Source organism: Somniosus microcephalus, chromosome 23 (genome assembly GCF_052327205.1).
Source record: "Somniosus microcephalus isolate GS21.2 chromosome 23, FLI_Smic_1.0, whole genome shotgun sequence".
In the NCBI taxonomy this organism is placed as follows: domain Eukaryota; kingdom Metazoa; phylum Chordata; class Chondrichthyes; order Squaliformes; family Somniosidae; genus Somniosus; species Somniosus microcephalus.
Genome location: NC_141009.1, coordinates 64,083,638 through 64,102,266, shown reverse-complemented (window position 1 = coordinate 64,102,266; position 18,629 = coordinate 64,083,638). Strand labels below are relative to the sequence as shown.

General features: G+C 48.7%; 1 protein-coding gene across 1 annotated transcript; it reads right to left on the bottom strand.

The window, feature by feature from the left end:
* Positions 1–447: 447 nt before the first annotated feature.
* On the bottom strand, positions 448–15,356 carry LOC147101910 (anaphase-promoting complex subunit 2-like). The gene is made up of 3 exons (XM_085965931.1): positions 14,821–15,356; positions 8,864–9,099; positions 448–3,592 (listed from the first exon to the last, which is right to left on the bottom strand). Exons 1-2 carry the CDS (start codon positions 15,070–15,072, stop codon positions 8,887–8,889), a joined length of 465 nt encoding a protein of 154 aa, XP_085822057.1. The 5' UTR covers positions 15,073–15,356; the 3' UTR covers positions 448–3,592; positions 8,864–8,886.
* Positions 15,357–18,629: the final 3,273 nt, after the last annotated feature.

The following is an 18,629-nucleotide window of genomic DNA, read 5'->3' as shown; positions in this document are numbered from 1 at the left end:
TATCCTAAATAAAAGGCTATGGAAACTGCCGTCTGCTGCACAAGGTAAAAGTGTTGGGAGGGAGCCACAATTAGAATATCTGAACTACGGCAGTGCAGCAACTGTAGCCACCAACACCAAGCACAGCAGACATAGCAGCTGTGAGGAAAAAAGCACCTCAGAAATAAAACTGTGGCTCACTGTTTATCACAGACTAAACGCTCCCAGGCCTCCACCAATAATATCACCCGGCAGCCAGTTCTGGGAGATACTCAAAATCAGCCCACTTCCTGTGAGGAAGCATCTGGGCTTCTGTTCAACGCCCTCACCAAAGGACCAGTTGAGATTGGGAGTTTGCTGTGTGTGCAATCAGAGAGATAAACTTGTGTCAATACCCTGACATGAAAAGATAATCTAATCCGTATATAAATTACATTCTGCCCATTTAAAGTAGATCCACTGCTCTAGTCGCCGAATCTTAGAAAGTTTTATTAGTGCTTGCAGTTTACACAACTTAAAACGTTTTCCTCATTTTGAATCAGAAACATTAAAAAAAAATCACAGGCATTATGAGTGTTGGCAGCTCTAATATCCACCGTACATTAAAGAAAAAAATAGCTGAATACATTGGAGAATGTTGCACTCGATTATTGGTGTTAGAAATCAGAGGTTTTCCATGGTACGGGAACGTAAAGACCAGCATAACTGACTCTTAACTGCCTTCTGAAGTGGCCCAGTAAGCCAATCAGCTGTATTAGGGAAACTAGGAGTGGCCAATAAATGCTGGCCTTGCTGCGACGCCCACATCCCGAGAATGAATTTTTAAAAAGACACACATATCATTAAAGATGGCATTGCAAGTAGATGAGGTCATAAATAAGGCAAAAAGAGTCCTTGGTTTTGTATCTAGAGGCACAGAATACAAAAGCAGGGAGCTAATTTTAAACTTGTAGTTGGGCCACAGTTCAGGAGTATTGTGTAGATTTGGGCACCTCATTATCGGAAGGATATGAAAGCAATGAGAAAGATACAGCGTAGATTCACTAGGATGGTTAGCAGAGTGCGGGGTTATACGGTTATGAAGAGAGGCTTGTAAAGTTCACTAGAGCCGCGAGGTTAAGGGATGATCTGATCGAATTCTTCAAGATCATGAAGTGTTATGATGGGGTAAATAGTGAAGGCCTGTTTCCACTGGGCTGCAACACGGCACAATTTAAGATAATCACAGGAAGAGTTAAAGGGTAGGTTAGTATAAATTTCTTCACCTTAGATTGTGGAACAGGACAGAGGGACTCTGTTAAGGAGGCCTGGGATCTGCTCACTCGCTTATCCTCAAAGTGTGATATATAACTCAGGATAGATAGAGAGAGAGAGAGAGAGCATTAAAAGGAAACGATAAATGTCCCAAAGAGATAAAGATCACTGGGCCTGAGCCTTCTGACCCTTGCTGAGTGTTCACATACAACCATCCACTACAATTAGTGCACACTATGGAACAAATAGAAACTGGAAATCACAAACTATTTCCAATTCCCAATTACGGAGAATCTTCCATTACAATGGCGGGGATTGTGCTACAGTATGGGAATATTTTACTCTAAATTACTCATTAGTAAAAATTTGTGCAGAACAAGTTTGTCACAGCACTACATTTTACTGCAGACAAGTAGGTACTCAAAGATTAGTGAACTCTTAAAGCAAATACAATTATCTTTATTTTAATCAGGATAACAAGGAATCACAATTCCTCAGCTAGTACAGGGCAAAAAGAAAATATCTTTGTTTTTGGAAACGGCTTTCATATTCAGACACAATCCAATGGCTGAGAAACTTACAGCATCCATGAAGTGCAGGTTGAAATTGCCATCTTTGCTAAATAAAGCAGCATGAGTTTTAAGGTGAGAGATAGAAACACCAGCTATAATCTCACTGATGTCTTTGTTGAAATAAGCAGATAGGAATTTCATTCCCTCCTCCCCTTCATGTCTGAGAATAGTTCAAAGTGCAGTACGTTTGCTGAGGCACAGAATGGTCACTGCCTGTGTCAGGGTTCTCCTCATCCATGCCTTTCTTACCTCTAGACTTGACTATTCCAACACACTCCTGGCCGGCCTCCCATGTTCTACCCTCCGTACGCTTGAGTTCATCCAAAACTCTGTTGCCCGTGTCCTACCTCGCACCAAGTCCCGTTCACCCATCACCCCTGTGCTCACTGACCTACATTGGCTCCCGGTTGAGCAACGCCTCGGTTTTAAAAGTCTCACCCTTGTTTTCAAAACCCTCCACTGCCTCGCCCCCATCTCTGTAATTACCTCCAGCCCTACAACCCTCCGAGCTATCTGCACTCCTCCAATTCTGGCCACTTGCGCATCCTCAATTTTAACAACTAAGCTCTGGAATTCCCTCCCTAAACCTCTCCGCCTCTCTTTCCTCCTTTAAACCTACCCTCTTGGACCAAGCTTTTGGTCATCAGCCCGAATATCTCCTTATTTGGCTCGGTGTTAAATGTTGTTTTATAACACTCCTGGGAAGCATCTTGGGACGTTTCACGATATTAAAGGCGTTATATAAATACAAGTTGTTATTGTTGCAGTGTCACCCCACATTTATTAAAAACATTTTATAAAACAGTTTAAGTTATGTGCACTTTAAAACAGCAATTTGTTAAGCAAATAGGAAACATAATTTCCTTAGTCTGCCCCATTTACTGAAAATCTGTAACTTCCAGCGATTACCCTGCACTTATCACAAAACTACAAGCTGTTAAAGTGCAGAATTGTTAGAGGAGTTAAGCACGGGGTTCAGGAAGCTATCTTTTCTTTTCTTTAAAGATGATCTTTACTGCAGCCCTGGGTAACTCCAGTAGTTCGATTATTTCCCTCTCTAACTTAAAGGGGGGAGGTCAAGATCCCGGGGGTGACTGCCTCTTCCAATTGCCTGGTCTCGGGTGAGTGCAGTCAAACTTCAGCCCGGGTTCATAAAGGCGTGAGACACCGACACAGATCAACAGGAAAAGTGGAGAAAACATTGGTCCAACAGGCTGATCACAAAGTGGGGAGATGCCCACAACCCATCGGATCGTTGGCTGCTGACTTGAGAGCAAGAACTAGATTGCTATCTTTTGAAATTCTAAACAGGAGTGTAGCTCTGTTGAAGCTAACAGAAATGTAACATTCAAAGAATTTGCAAAGTCAACTTTAATTGGCACATCTGTGATCACCAATAGTTCTGTGCCACTCACTGACTGATCATGGGGGTGAATAAAAAGATAATCTGATTCCTTATAGACATGCAGATGATGGGAGTTACTGTTGGATGCGTGTCTGTGGAATTATATCACTCAAAAGGCTCAGATACATTTATAAGTAGTTTAACATCCACCACAAGTTAACTCATTCACTGCCAAAGACATCCATGGGCACATTTCTGCCACAGGTCTCGATTGTGAAGAATCCGGGTTAACAAGCAAGATCCCGCAGCTTTCAAAGTTCTTATAGTTACGGCCAAGTAGGCAGAGCTGACTTCACCAATATTCCTTCCAAACAAGGCTTTGGATCATAGGTCACAGAAGGCAGCAAGTCAAAAGTTCAAAAGAGGATCCCCTCTGCCAGTCCTGTGAAGTAATAAAATAATATTAGAGCTCAGAATCAGAACAGCCCTCTTTTTTTTTAGAAACAGGGAACAGAGACTGGACTTTGCTTCCAAGAAACTCATGTTTGGGACCGGGGAGGGGGGGGGGGGGGGGTGGAGGTCAAGGATGTCATTTGTTAAAATGGTTCATTTTTCCATTTGGACATCCAATGTCAACATTCAGAACTTTCAGGCGAATGGAGGGTAAAGAACCTCATCTCCAAAACAGCACCCTCTGCAGCACAGTGCGACATTTTGCTTGTGGCATTTTGCAACTGTTCAACTATTTCTACAGTACTTACAACTGCTGCTGGGTAGAGGTGGCAGAAAACTTTTCAAATACCTCAGTGGGGCACAATCACTGTAACAAAGTCTGAATCGCTTCCCTCATTTATTTACAGCTCAGGCTATGAGGCAAATGAAAACTCAGGCTGGATTTGAAACGGGCAGGTGATTCAGTATCAGATTACTGCCCAGAGGATGAAGATGAAAATTTACCCCCAGTTCATTTCATCAGAAGATCAAATTGTTCCGTTTCCTTAACTTAATGAACAGCCGTGTTGCTTTGATGAAAAATCATTTTTTTGCTCCATTGTATCGATGTGTCACAGACGGGCAGAAAGATTCAGGTTTGTCAGCATATCGATCACGGACTTCAGATTCAGATGTCTATCCTCCTTTGTGGTTAACATGACCTTTGGTTAAATGTGTTTGGAAAATTTCACTTCAAAACATCTACCAGAAGTATTGATTTCGAACTATTGAAAAAGACCGTAAAGTTCTGGTTATTGAGATGAGGCTAAAGGCTCCAATTCACACTTTGCTCGAGTGGTACGATGCCCTACATGAGGGTGAGACCAACTGAACTTAGTGTAAAGAATCAGAACGTCAGCATTTGCCAGAAACTTTTAGACTCCATCCAAAGACAATCTCTAGTTGCCAATATGCTTATATACATTGTACTTTTAGGCATTTGCTGATTTTGTGCTTCATATTACTATTTAATTATAAATATAGTTGTTTTAGTCTGTAATCTTCTGGTCTGTCTGTGATAAGCACTTGTTTTGAAGAAAGATAATCTTAAATCGCGAGATTAATTGTTGATCCTTCTGGCACACACCTCAATACAGCTCTCCACCAGCTCTCTCAACCTCTCGGCTACCTCTGTGCTGTCAGACTGCTTGCCCGACACCCAGTCTTGGATGAGCCATAATTTTCTCCAACTAAATACTGAGACGACCCAAGCTATTGTTCTTGGCCCCCACTACAAACTTCATACCCTCAGCACCCTATCCCCCTCCAATCACTATCTCAGGCTGAACCAGATGGTTGTACCCTCAGCACCCTATCCCCCTCCAGTCACTATCTCAGACTGAACCAGACCGCTTGTACCCTCAGCACCCTATCCCCCTCCAGTCACTATCTCAGGCTGAACCAGACTGCTTGTACCCTCCAGTCACAATTCACAATTCAAATCGCTTTATTGGCATGATAAGTTACATCTTATGTTGCCAAAGCATCAAAATACATTTATGGTTTACCACATAAACGTAGTTCTATTCATACAGTGTATAAACAGGTATATCCCTGAGTGTATAAATATACATTCGCATTGTTTATATATATTCTTTTCTTAGTTTACTGGTTGGCTCTCTGTTCATGGCAAGCTGTAACATAGCGTGCCGCCAGTGTTATACAGCTTCTCTCCTCTCCCAGTAGGAATGGGAGTTTTTGGTTGTCATTCAGATTTCTGAAATCAGGGCATATTTGTGAGAATTTTTGGTAGAAATTCTCCCTGATGTCCTGATATTTTCCACAAGCTGTGAGGAAGTGCATCTCTGTCTCCACCACTCCCTGACTGCAGTGCGAGCATATCCTGTCCTCTCTTGGCAGCCTGGTCTGCCTGTGTCTGCCTTTTTCGATCGCTAGGCTATGTTCGCTAAGTCTGTACCTTGTCAAGGTTCTTCTCAGTTTGTTATCCTTTACCATGGTCAGGTAATCAGCTATGTTGTATTGTCTGTTTAGGGCCAAGTAGCAATTGAGTTTGCTTTGGGTTTTTGTTGTTTCTGCCCAATATGTCAGATATTTTTCCTTTTGCTTAGCCAGTCACTATCGCAGGCTGAACCAGACCGCTTGTACCCTCAGCACCCTATCCCCCTCCAGTCACTATCTCAGACTGAACCAGACCGCTTGTACCCTCAGCACCCTATCCCCCTCCAGTCACTATCTCAGGCTGAACCAGACTGCTTGTACCCTCAGCACCCTATCCCCCTCCAGTCACTGTCTCAGGCTGAACCAGACTGCTTGTACCCTCAGCACCCTATCCCCCTCCAGTCACTATCTCAGACTGAACCAGACTGCTTGTACCCTCAGCACCCTATCCCCCTCCAGTCACTATCTCAGACTGAACCAGACTGCTTGTACCCTCAGCACCCAATCCCCCTCCAGTCACTATCTCAGACTGAACCAGACTGCTTGTACCCTCAGCACCCAATCCCCCTCCAGTCACTATCTCAGACTGAACCAGACCGCTTGTACCCTCAGCACCCTATCCCCCTCCAGTCACTATCTCAGACTGAACCAGACCGCTTGTACCCTCAGCACCCTATCCCCCTCCAGTCACTATCTCAGGCTGAACCAGACCGCTTGTACCCTCAGCACCCTATCCCCCTCCAGTCACTATCTCAGGCTGAACCAGACTGCTTGTACCCTCAGCACCCTATCCCCCTCCAGTCACTATCTCAGACTGAACCAGACTGCTTGTACCCTCAGCACCCTATCCCCCTCCAGTCACTATCTCAGGCTGAACCAGACTGCTTGTACCCTCAGCATCCTATCCCCCTCCAGTCACTATCTCAGACTGAACCAGACCGCTTGTACCCTCAGCACACTATCCCCCTCCAGTCACTATCTCAGACTGAACCAGACCGCTTGTACCCTCAGCACCCTATCCCCCTCCAGTCACTATCTCAGACTGAACCAGACCGCTTGTACCCTCAGCACCCTATCCCCCTCCAGTCACTATCTCAGGCTGAACCAGACTGCTTGTACCCTCAGCACCCTATCCCCCTCCAGTCACTATCTCAGGCTGAACCAGACCGCTTGTACCCTCAGCACCCTATCCTCCAGTCACTATCTCAGACTGAACCAGACCGCTTGTACCCTCAGCACCCTATCCCCCTCCAGTCACTATCTCAGACTGAACCAGACTGCTTGTACCCTCAGCACCCTATCCCCCTCCAGTCACTATCTCAGACTGAACCAGACTGCTTGTACCCTCAGCACCCTATCCCCCTCCAGTCACTATCTCAGGCTGAACCAGACTGCTTGTACCCTCAGCACCCTATCCCCCTCCAGTCACTATCTCAGACTGAACCAGACCGCTTGTACCCTCAGCACCCTATCCCCCTCCAGTCACTATCTCAGACTGAACCAGACCGCTTGTACCCTCAGCACCCTATCCCCCTCCAGTCACTATCTCAGACTGAACCAGACCGCTTGTACCCTCAGCACCCTATCCCCCTCCAGTCACTGTCTCAGGCTGAACCAGACCGCTTGTACCCTCAGCACCCTATCCCCCTCCAGTCACTATCTCAGGCTGAACCAGACCGCTTGTACCCTCAGCACCCTATCCCCCTCCAGTCACTATCTCAGGCTGAACCAGACTGCTTGTACCCTCAGCACCCTATCCCCCTCCAGTCACTGTCTCAGACTGAACCAGACTGCTTGTACCCTCAGCACCCTATTCGATCACAAGCTCAGCTGGTTTTATTAGAACTGCTGGGATTACGAGGTGATTAGATAGAGCTGTTTCAAATTATGATGGGGTGGCACCGAGTAGATAGAAACAGACCGTTTTCAATGATTCAAAATGATGGGACATAGGTGGAAGATTGAATACAAGGGATGTGGGACAGAGAGCAAGAGAAACTTTGCTTTTTTACAGTGTTGAGGCGCTGTGGAACGCTCTATCATAGCTAGTGATTGAAGCAGAGACCATCCCAATATTTAAGAATAGGTTAGACGGGGGCTATTACAACTAGTGTGGTCATTAATTACAGGCCACATACAGCCTGGGCGCTGGTCACGTTCAGCAATTGGTCTCTCATTGGAGGTTGATTATAATGGAAGACCTTCCCGACAGAACACTACTCGTATAATACTCTCATTATGTAACTGTCTGTAGCTTGTCTGTAACTTTCTGATTTATAATATCTGATTTTTCAATAAGAGTTTGCTGAGACTATCTTAAATCTAGCAAGCTCTCACTGCAACTGTTAAGCTCTGGATAAGCACTTCATTACAGCTTCCAGATCATAAGGCCAGGTTGCTTGAACGAAAGCCTCACAATTTGTGAGCGAAGACAGTTTTCTGGAAACCACAAATTGTAACAATTCCAGCATTTAATTTTATAATTAAACAGCAGGAATATTTACAAACATTTATTTCCAAAAATGAATCCTTCCAGCACTGCAAAAAACATTCATCCAGACCTTGCTGTGCGCCAGGAACCACTCACTTGGTGGAGGTCCTTTCATACTTAATGAGTGAAAATAGTATGGTGGGATTTTGCCTTCATCCTCTGAGCAGTAATCTACCCCAGTGTGTCCCGGTCATATTGATCACACAAACGTATCAATTATTAGCTACTGGTCCTTCGAATGAATGACTGAAAATCTGCTTTAAACCACGGGAAGAGGAAGAAGGAAGCAAAAGATATTAGGTAGAAAAATAATTTTAAAATTGAGAAAATAAAGTGAACACATTGGGGCAGAACAGAAACTGGGGAGCACAATTAAAAATGTTTGGAATTATTTCAAAATCTTCAGTGTTTACATTTTGAGTTTAGGGCTAATGCTAGTGGTATGGAGTAGTTTTAGCGTCTATTCCAGTCAGACCGATTTGCGCTCATCCCCCCCCCCCCCCCCAGCACTCACTCCTCAAGCTGAGGACTCATGCTGGAATCCAGTTCCACAGCTTTGCATCTCATCCAGTACTTTGCTCCCAAGGCCTTTCTCTTCATGTGCGAGCCTGGACAGTGAGTGCCAGCAGACTTTAACTGAGGTAAAAACAGAAAATGCTGGAAATACTCAGCAGGTCACGAGCTGAGAGCTTCCAAAACCACAGTCCCAGGTGACAGACACATTTCTGGACCTCAAGGCAGCACCAGGATCAATACTGCTGCCCGTCACTTTTAAAGCGGATGGAAACTCAGATATTCCAACCTACAGAAATAAAACCCCCAGTAATTTACCTTTCTGGGCACGGGTCCTACATTCAGCAGTTGGATTTGGGAAGCCGGTACACGCCCCCAGAGTAGACTAGCTGGTGGTCCTTCACTTTCTTCTGTAAGAATGCCTGAAGCTCCTGCATGTCAATTTCAGCCATTACCGGCCCCGTCATCACAAACATCTTGAGCATGGTGTGAATTCGCTCCAGTGGTAAGCTCTCCAGATTGGTCAGCATACCCTGGATGTAGGTCCAGAAAAGCTGTGAAACACAAATTAGGCATCTTTATTTGAAATGCACCAAAACAGGATTTGCGCTCAACCCCCCCCCCCCCAGCACTCACTCCTCAAGCTGAGGACTCATGCTGGAATCCAGTTCCACAGCTTTGCATCTCATCCAGTACTTTGCTCCCATGGCCTCTCTCTTCATGTGCGAGCCTAGACAGGGAGTGCCAGCAGACTTTAACTGAGGTAAAAACAGAAAATGCTGGAAATACTCAGCAGGTCAGGCAGCATCTGTAGAGAGAGAAACAGAGTTAACGTTTCAGGTCGATGACCCTTCAGACCATCGACAGATGCTGCCTGACCTGCTGAGTATTTCCAGCATTTTCTGTTTTTATTTCAGATTTCCAGCATCCGCAGTATTTTGCTGTTGACTTTAACCGAGGCTCTGTCTGCCCTCCCAGGTGGATGTAAAAGATCTCACGGCGCCATTGGAAGAAGAGCAGGGGAGTTCTCTGTGTCCTGGCCAACATTTATTTCTCAAATGACGTCACGAAAACAGGTTATTCTGGTCATTATCACGGTGTCAGCTGTGGCTCAGTGGGTAGCACACTCGCCTCTGTGTCAGAAGGTTGTGGGTTCAAGTCCCACTCCAGGGACTTGAGCACATAAAGCTAGGCTGACACTCCAGTGCAGTGCTGAGGGCGTGCTGCACTGTCGTAGGTGCCGTCTTTCAGATGAGACGTTAAACCGAGGCCCTGTCTGCCCTCTTGGGTGGAAGTAAAAGATCCCATGGCACTATTTTGAAGAAGAGCAGGGGAGTTACCCCTGGTGTCCTGGCCAATATCTATCCCTCAATCAACATAACTGATGCGCTATCAATTACTCATAAAAGACTGAGAGTTAAGAGAGTAACTAAAGGCTTTTATGAACAAAAGAATGAAGGTCTGCCTCGAGTGGTCGACCGGTCCAGAAATACAAAGGGCTGGGGAGCAGTCACCTTTATACTAGGACTTGTGGGAGGAGTCAGCCGAGGCATGTCCAGGCATGTACACAGTGGAATACAAACAGTGGTTTACCACATTCACCCCTTGTTTAAAATTGAGTCCGGCGGGGTGAAGTGTATTAAAAGTTAGTGTATTGGAGTCTCTCCGGAGGTCTTGTCTGCCGCTGTGATCGGCGTGGCGACGGCAGGGGTAGTGGAGCTTCCGGCGTCGAGTCCTGCGTAGGCTGTGGCACAGGCGTGTCGTCCTCGTAGATGTCGAGCGGGTCGCGGGGCCCAGGCCTGCCGTCTGCTGGGGCTGGATATCGGATCGTGGGGGGGGGGGGGGGGGTGGTGGTAGTGAGTAGTGGGTTACTGCGGCCCCCGAGGGTGCAAGGTCTCTTATGGAGACTGTGTCCTCCCGCCCGTCCGGGTATGCAATGTAAGCATACTGGGGGTTGGCGTGGAGGAGGTCGACCCTCTCGACCAGGGGGTCCGTTTTATGGGTCCTCACGTGTCTTCTCAGTAGGACCGGCCCTGGGGACGTCAGCCATGGCGGTAGCGATGTCCCCGATGTGGACTTCCTTGGGAAGACAAACATTTTCTCATGAGGGGTGGCGTTAGTGGCGGTGCAGAGCAGTGACCGAATAGAGTGGAGCGCATCGGGGAGCACATCCTGCCAGCGGGAGGTTGGAAGGCCCCTAGACTTTAAGGCTAGCAGGGCGGCCTTCCAAACTGTCGCATTTTCTCTTTCCACCTGTCCGTTCCCCTGGGGGTTGTAACTGGTGGTCCTGCTTGTGGCAATACCCCTAGTTAGCAGGTACTGACGGAGTTCGTCGCTCATAAACGATGAGCCCCGGTCGCTATGGATATAGCTAGGGAAACCGAACAGGGTGAAGAGGTCGTTCAGACATTTAATGACCGTGGCACTGGTCATGTCCGGGCAGGGGATGGCGAACGGGAAACGGGAGTACTCATCAATAATATTGAGGAAGTACACATTGCGGTCGGAGGAGGGGAGAGGCCCTTTAAAATCAACGCTCAGGCGCTCGAAGGGGCGAGTGGCTTTTATCAGGTGGGCCCTGTCTGGTCTATAAAAGTGCGGTTTGCACTCAGCGCAGACTTGGCAGTTCCTGGTCATGGTCCTGACCTCCTCAATAGAGTAAGGCAGGTTGCAGGCCTTGATGAAGTGGAAGAACCTGGTGACCCCCGGGTGGCAGAGGTCATTGTGGAGGGCCCGCAGTCTATCGATCTGCGCGCTGGCGCAGGTGCCACGCGATAGCGCATCCGGGGGTTCATTGAGCTTCCCGGGCCGGTACAAGATCTCGTAATTGTAGGTGGAAAGTTCGATTCTCCACCTCAAGATCTTGTCATTTTTGATTTTGCCCCTCTGCTTGTTGTTAAACATGAAAGCAACTGAACGCTGGTCAGTGAGCAGGGTAAATCGTTTTCCGGCCAGGTAGTGCCTCCAATGACGCACAGCCTCCACAATCGCCTGGGCCTCCTTCTCAACAGCGGAGTGTCTGGTCTCCAGGCCTTGGAGGGTTCGTGAAAAGGCCACGGGTCTCCCCGCCTGATTGAGGGTAGCGGCCAGGGCAAAGTCGGACGCGTCGCTTTCCACCTGGAAGGGGATGGATTCATCCACTGCGTGCATGGTGGCTTTGGCAATGTCCTCCTTGATACGGTGGAAGGCTAAGCGGGCCTCTGCCGTCAAGGGAAAAGAAGTGGACTTGATCAGCGGACGGGCCTTGTCCGCATAGTAGGGGACCCACTGGGCGTAATAGGAGAAAAACCCTAGGCACCTCTTCAGGGCCTTGAGGCAGTGGGGGTTCCATAAGGGGACGCATCCGGTCGGGGTCGGGGCCGATGACTCCGTGTTCCACAACACAGCCAAGGATGGCGAGGCGGTTTGTGCGGAATATGCACTTCTCCTTGTTATATGTCAGGTTCAGGAGTTGGGCGGTGCGGAGGAATTTTTCGAGGTTTGCGTCATGGTCCTGCAAGTCACGGCCGCAGATGGTCACATTGTCCAGATATGGGAAAGTGGCCTGCAACGCATTTTGATCTACCATCCGGTCCATCTCCCTTTGGAAGACGGAGACCCCGTTGGTGACGCCAAAGGGAACCCTAAGGAAGTGATAGAGGCGGCCGTTTGCCTCAAAGGCGGTATACTGGCAGTCCTCAGGGCGGATAGGGAGCTGGTGGTACGCTGATTTCAGGTCAATGGTCGAGAAGACGCGGTACTGCACGATCTGGTTGACCATATCAGCTATGCGGGGGAGTGGGTAGGCGTCCAGCAGGGTGTAGCGATTTATTGTCTGGCTGTAGTCGATGACCAGGCGCTGCTTCTCGCCGGTCTTAACGACCACAACAATCCCTTCCTTCAGGAGCCGCTCCACTTCGGTTTTAATGAAAACCCTGTCCCCGGCACTGTATCGCCTGCTCTTTGTGGCGATGGGCTTACAGTCGGGGGTGAGGTTAGCAAACAGTGGGGGGGGGGGGGGGTGACTCTGAGTGTGGAGAGGTTGCACCTGGTGCGCGGCGGGCAATTTGGAAGCTGCTGGCTGCGGACTGTGAGTGGGGGTAGGGGTCCACCGTACGCCATCGTAACACTTTTAAGGTGGCACTGAAAATCTAACCCCAGCAGGACGGCAGCGCAGAGGTCGGGCAGGACCAGAAGTTTAAAATGATCGTACACAGTCCCATCTACTACGAGTGTCACCACGCAGTAGCCGCCGATGTCCGCCGACTGGGACTCGGAGGCCATAGAAATCCGCTGGTGCGCAGGCAGGACTGGGAGAGAGCAACGCCGCACCGTGTCGGGGTGGATGAAGCTCTCCGTGCTCCCAGAGTCAAAAAGGCAGATTGTATCGTGACCATTTACCTTAATGTCCATTGTGGAACTGGCCAGCTGTTGCGGTCTCGCTTGGTCCAGTGTAACGGATGCCAGCGTAGGGGTCGGTGTGTCGCTGCGGGTATCAGATGAGGCGGTGTTGGGGGCCTGCTGCGTTCCGGCTGTCGTCCAAGATGGCGGCGTCCATGATCCCCATGTGGCTGGAGGCGTCCAAAATGGCTGCTGTACCGGTGGTTCGCACATGGCCGGGGAGGCCCAAGATGGCGGCCCGCATGGCCCACACGCGCTGCTGGGGTTCGGGGTGGCTTTGGCCCTGCAGACGCTAGCGTAGTGTCCCTTCTTCCCGCAGCCCGAGCAGATCGCGTTTTTCGCCGGGCAGCGCGCTCTGGGGTGTTTTGCCTGGCCACAGAAGTAGCATTTCTGGCCTTGGGGCACTGCTGTCTGGCCTTGGGACACTGCTGCGGTAGTTGGGCCGTTGCTGGTGTGGCACGGCGCTATGAGGCGGTCCTACCGTGTCCCAGGCTGTCATTCCCCGCGGCGTCCACGGTGCAGAGTAGGCGGCATCCATGCCCCGGTAGGCTGCATCCAATGATAGTGCGAGTTCAGAGGCCTTGTTGAGGTCGAGGTCACTCTGCTCCAACAGTCGCTGTCGGGTGTAATTGGATCTGTGGCCCGCTACAAAAGCGTCCCGGATAAGTTCCTCTGTGTACACGGCGGCCTTTACATCCTTACAACCACAGGCCCGGCCAAGCACAGACAGTGCCTGAAGGTATTCCACGGTCGATTCCCCAGGTTGTTGTTTATGACTCCCCAGAAGGTGCCTGGCGTACACTTCGTTCACTGGGCACGTGTACTGGTCCTTGAGGAGCTTGATAGCGTCCGCGTACGAGGTCGCGTCTTGGATGACCGAGTACACTCGGTGGTTCACTTTGGAGGTCAGGACATCCAGTTTGTCCTCGTCCGATTTGATTGCTGCGGAGGCGGTCAGGAATTTTTCGAAACACTTAAGCCAGTGAGTAAACTTGGTGGATGAGTCCGCCTCCCGATGATCTAAGTCCAGGCATGCTGGTGTGAGGATCTTCTCCATTATAAAAATTTTGTTAATAAAATTGATGCGCTATCAATTACTCATAAAAGACTGAGAGTTAAGAGAGTAACTAAAGGCTTTTATTAACAAAAGAATGAAGGTCTGCCTCGAGTGGTCGACCGGTCCAGAAATACAAAGGGCTGGGGAGCAGTCACCTTTATACTAGGACTTGTGGGAGGAGTCAGCCGAGGCATGTCCAGGCATGTACACAGTGGAATACAAACAGTGGTTTACCACAATAACAAAAACAGATGATCTGGTCTTTATCACATTGCTGTTTGTGGGAGCTTGCTCTGCGCATATTGCCTGCCGCGTTTCCCACATTACAACAGTGACTCCACTTCAAAAATACTTCATTGGCTGTAAAGCACTTTGAGACATCCGGTGGTCGTGAAAGGCGCTATAGAAATGCAAGTCCTTCTTCTTGTTCTGCTGCTTGTGGGATCTGCTTGTGCGCAAATTGGCTGCCGCGTTTCCCACATTATAACAGTGACTACACTTCAAAAGTACTTCACGGGCTGTGACGTGTTTTGGGATGTCCTGAGGTCGTGAAAAGCGCTTTATAATTGCAAGTCTTTCTTTATCTTTCAGATATAAGGGGCATCAGAAATGTTTAAAGTCCTGTTATCACACCATGCCCACATGGGCACAAGGTCAATGAACAGCCATCTACACTGGTGATATCAGGATGGGCTCGACAGCCTTTTTATACAAGGATTTTGTGATCATCTGAACGAAAGATGTAGTATTTACCGTGATTATTTTAGCAAAAGATCTAACAATATTAAGTTACTTTGTAGGCAATGTATTATAACGTAAGCTACTAAAACAGCTCTACCTGTAATTCCTCCTCTTTCTGATCAGCCTGGGAAGCCATGGCAGAGTCTCCCTCCTCGTCACTATCAATCAAAACCATTTTCTCCTGTTGATCCTTCTGTTGCTCCTCAATCACGGTAAATGTGTCTGTGGGATCCTCTTTCAGGACTCCCTGTTGCTGCCAAAGAGCAATTTTCCTTCTCAGGGCAATGACAGGAACTTTAAGGACATCACTGAGCTCATCCAGAGTCCACGTACCTACAGACACACACATTAAACAGGAACTCGGCTCAGGTTCCGCACTAGCACATCCAGAGTCCACGTACCTACAGACACACACATTAAACAGGAACTCGGCTCAGGTTCCGCACTAGCACATCCAGAGTCCACGTACCTACAGACACACACATTAAACAAGAACTCAGCTCAGGTTCCGCACTAGCACATCCAGAGTCCACGTACCTACAGACACACACATTAAACAGGAACTCGGCTCAGGTTCCGCACTAGCACATCCAGAGTCCACGTACCTACAGACACACACATTAAACAAGAACTCAGCTCAGGTTCCGCACTAGCTCATCCAGAGTCCACGTACCTAGACACACACATTAAACAGGAACTCGGCTCAGGTTCCGCACTAGCACATCCAGAGTCCACGTACCTAGACACACACATTAAACAAGAACTCAGCTCAGGTTCCGCACTAGCACATCCAGAGTCCACGTACCTAGACACACACATTAAACAAGAACTCAGCTCAGGTTCCGCACTAGCACATCCAGAGTCCACGTACCTACAGACACACACATTAAACAAGAACTCAGCTCAGGTTCCGCACTAGCACATCCAGAGTCCACGTACCTAGAGACACACACATTAAACAGGAACTCAGCTCAGGTTCCGCACTAGCACATCCAGAGTCCACGTACCTAGACACACACATTAAACAAGAACTCAGCTCAGGTTCCGCACTAGCACATCCAGAGTCCACGTACCTACAGACACACACATTAAACAGGAACTCAGCTCAGGTTCCGCACTAGCACATCCAGAGTCCACGTACCTAGACACACACATTAAACAAGAACTCAGCTCAGGTTCCGCACTAGCACATCCAGAGTCCACGTACCTACAGACACACACATTAAACAAGAACTCAGCTCAGGTTCCGCACTAGCACATCCAGAGTCCACGTACCTACAGACACACACATTAAACAAGAACTCAGCTCAGGTTCCGCACTAGCACATCCAGAGTCCACGTACCTAGACACACACATTAAACAGGAACTCAGCTCAGGTTCCGCACTAGCACATCCAGAGTCCACGTACCTACAGACACACACATTAAACAAGAACTCAGCTCAGGTTCCGCACCAGCACATCCAGAGTCCACGTACCTAGACACACACATTAAACAGGAACTCAGCTCAGGTTCCGCACGAGCACATCCAGAGTCCACGTACCTAGACACACACATTAAACAGGAACTCAGCTCAGGTTCCGCACGAGCACATCCAGAGTCCACGTACCTACAGACACACACATTAAACAAGAACTCAGCTCAGGTACCGCACGAGCACATCCAGAGTCCACGTACCTAGACACACACATTAAACAAGAACTCAGCTCAGGTTCCGCACGAGCACATCCAGAGTCCACGTACCTAGACACACACATTAAACAGGAACTCAGCTCAGGTTCCGCACTAGCACATCCAGAGTCCACGTACCTACAGACACACACATTAAACAAGAACTCAGCTCAGGTTCCGCACCAGCACATCCAGAGTCCACGTACCTAGACACACACATTAAACAGGAACTCAGCTCAGGTTCCGCACTAGCACATCCAGAGTCCACGTACCTACAGACACACACATTAAACAGGAACTCAGCTCAGGTTCCGCACTAGCACATCCAGAGTCCACGTACCTACAGACACACACATTAAACAAGAACTCAGCTCAGGTTCCGCACCAGCACATCCAGAGTCCACGTACCTACAGACACACATTAAACAGGAACTCAGCTCAGGTTCCGCACCAGCACATCCAGAGTCCACGTACCTAGACACACACATTAAACAGGAACTCAGCTCAGGTTCCGCACTAGCACATCCAGAGTCCACGTACCTACAGACACACACATTAAACAAGAACTCAGCTCAGGTTCCGCACCAGCACATCCAGAGTCCACGTACCTAGACACACACATTAAACAGGAACTCAGCTCAGGTTCCGCACTAGCACATCCAGAGTCCACGTACCTACAGACACACACATTAAACAGGAACTCAGCTCAGGTTCCGCACTAGCACATCCAGAGTCCACGTACCTACAGACACACACATCAAACAAGAACTCAGCTCAGGTCCCGCACTAGCACATCCAGAGTCCACGTACCTACAGACACACACATTAAACAAGAACTCAGCTCAGGTTCCGCACTAGCACATCCAGAGTCCACGTACCTAGACACACACATTAAACAGGAACTCAGCTCAGGTGCCGCACGAGCACATCCAGAGTCCACGTACCTACAGACACACACATTAAACAGGAACTCAGCTCAGGTTCCGCACTAGCACATCCAGAGTCCACGTACCGACAGACACACACATTAAACAGGAACTCGGCTCAGGTCCCGCACTAGCACATCCAGAGTCCACGTACCTACAGACACACACATTAAACAGGAACTCAGCTCAGGTTCCGCACTAGCACATCCAGAGTCCACGTACCTACAGACACACACATTAAACAAGAACTCAGCTCAGGTTCCGCACTAGCACATCCAGAGTCCACGTACCTACAGACACACACATTAAACAGGAACTCGGCTCAGGTTCCGCACTAGCACATCCAGAGTCCACGTACCTAGACACACACATTAAACAAGAACTCGGCTCAGGTTCCGCACTAGCACATCCAGAGTCCACGTACCTAGACACACACATTAAACAAGAACTCAGCTCAGGTTCCGCACTAGCACATCCAGAGTCCACGTACCTACAGACACACACATTAAACAAGAACTCAGCTCAGGTTCCGCACTAGCACATCCAGAGTCCACGTACCTACAGACACACACATTAAACAAGAACTCGGCTCAGGTTCCGCACTAGCACATCCAGAGTCCACGTACCTAGATACACACATTAAACAAGAACTCAGCTCAGGTCCCGCACTAGCACATCCAGAGTCCACGTACCTACAGACACACACATTAAACAGGAACTCAGCTCAGGTTCCGCACTAGCACATCCAGAGTCCACGTACCTACAGACACACACATTAAACAGGAACTCGGCTCAGGTCCCGCACTAGCACATCCAGAGTCCACGTACCTACAGACACACACATTAAACAAGAACTCAGCTCAGGTTCCGCACTAGCACATCCAGAGTCCACGTACCTACAGACACACACATTAAACAGGAACTCAGCTCAGGTCCCGCACTAGCACATCCAGAGTCCACGTACCTACAGACACACACATTAAACAGGAACTCAGCTCAGGTTCCGCACTAGCACATCCAGAGTCCACGTACCTACAGACACACACATTAAACAGGAACTCGGCTCAGGTCCCGCACTAGCACATCCAGAGTCCACGTACCTACAGACACACACATTAAACAAGAGCTCAGCTCAGGTTCCGCACTAGCACATCCAGAGTCCACGTACCTACAGACACACACATTAAACAGGAACTCAGCTCAGGTCCCGCACTAGCACATCCAGAGTCCACGTACCTACAGACACACACATTAAACAAGAACTCAGCTCAGGTCCCGCACTAGCACATCCAGAGTCCACGTACCTACA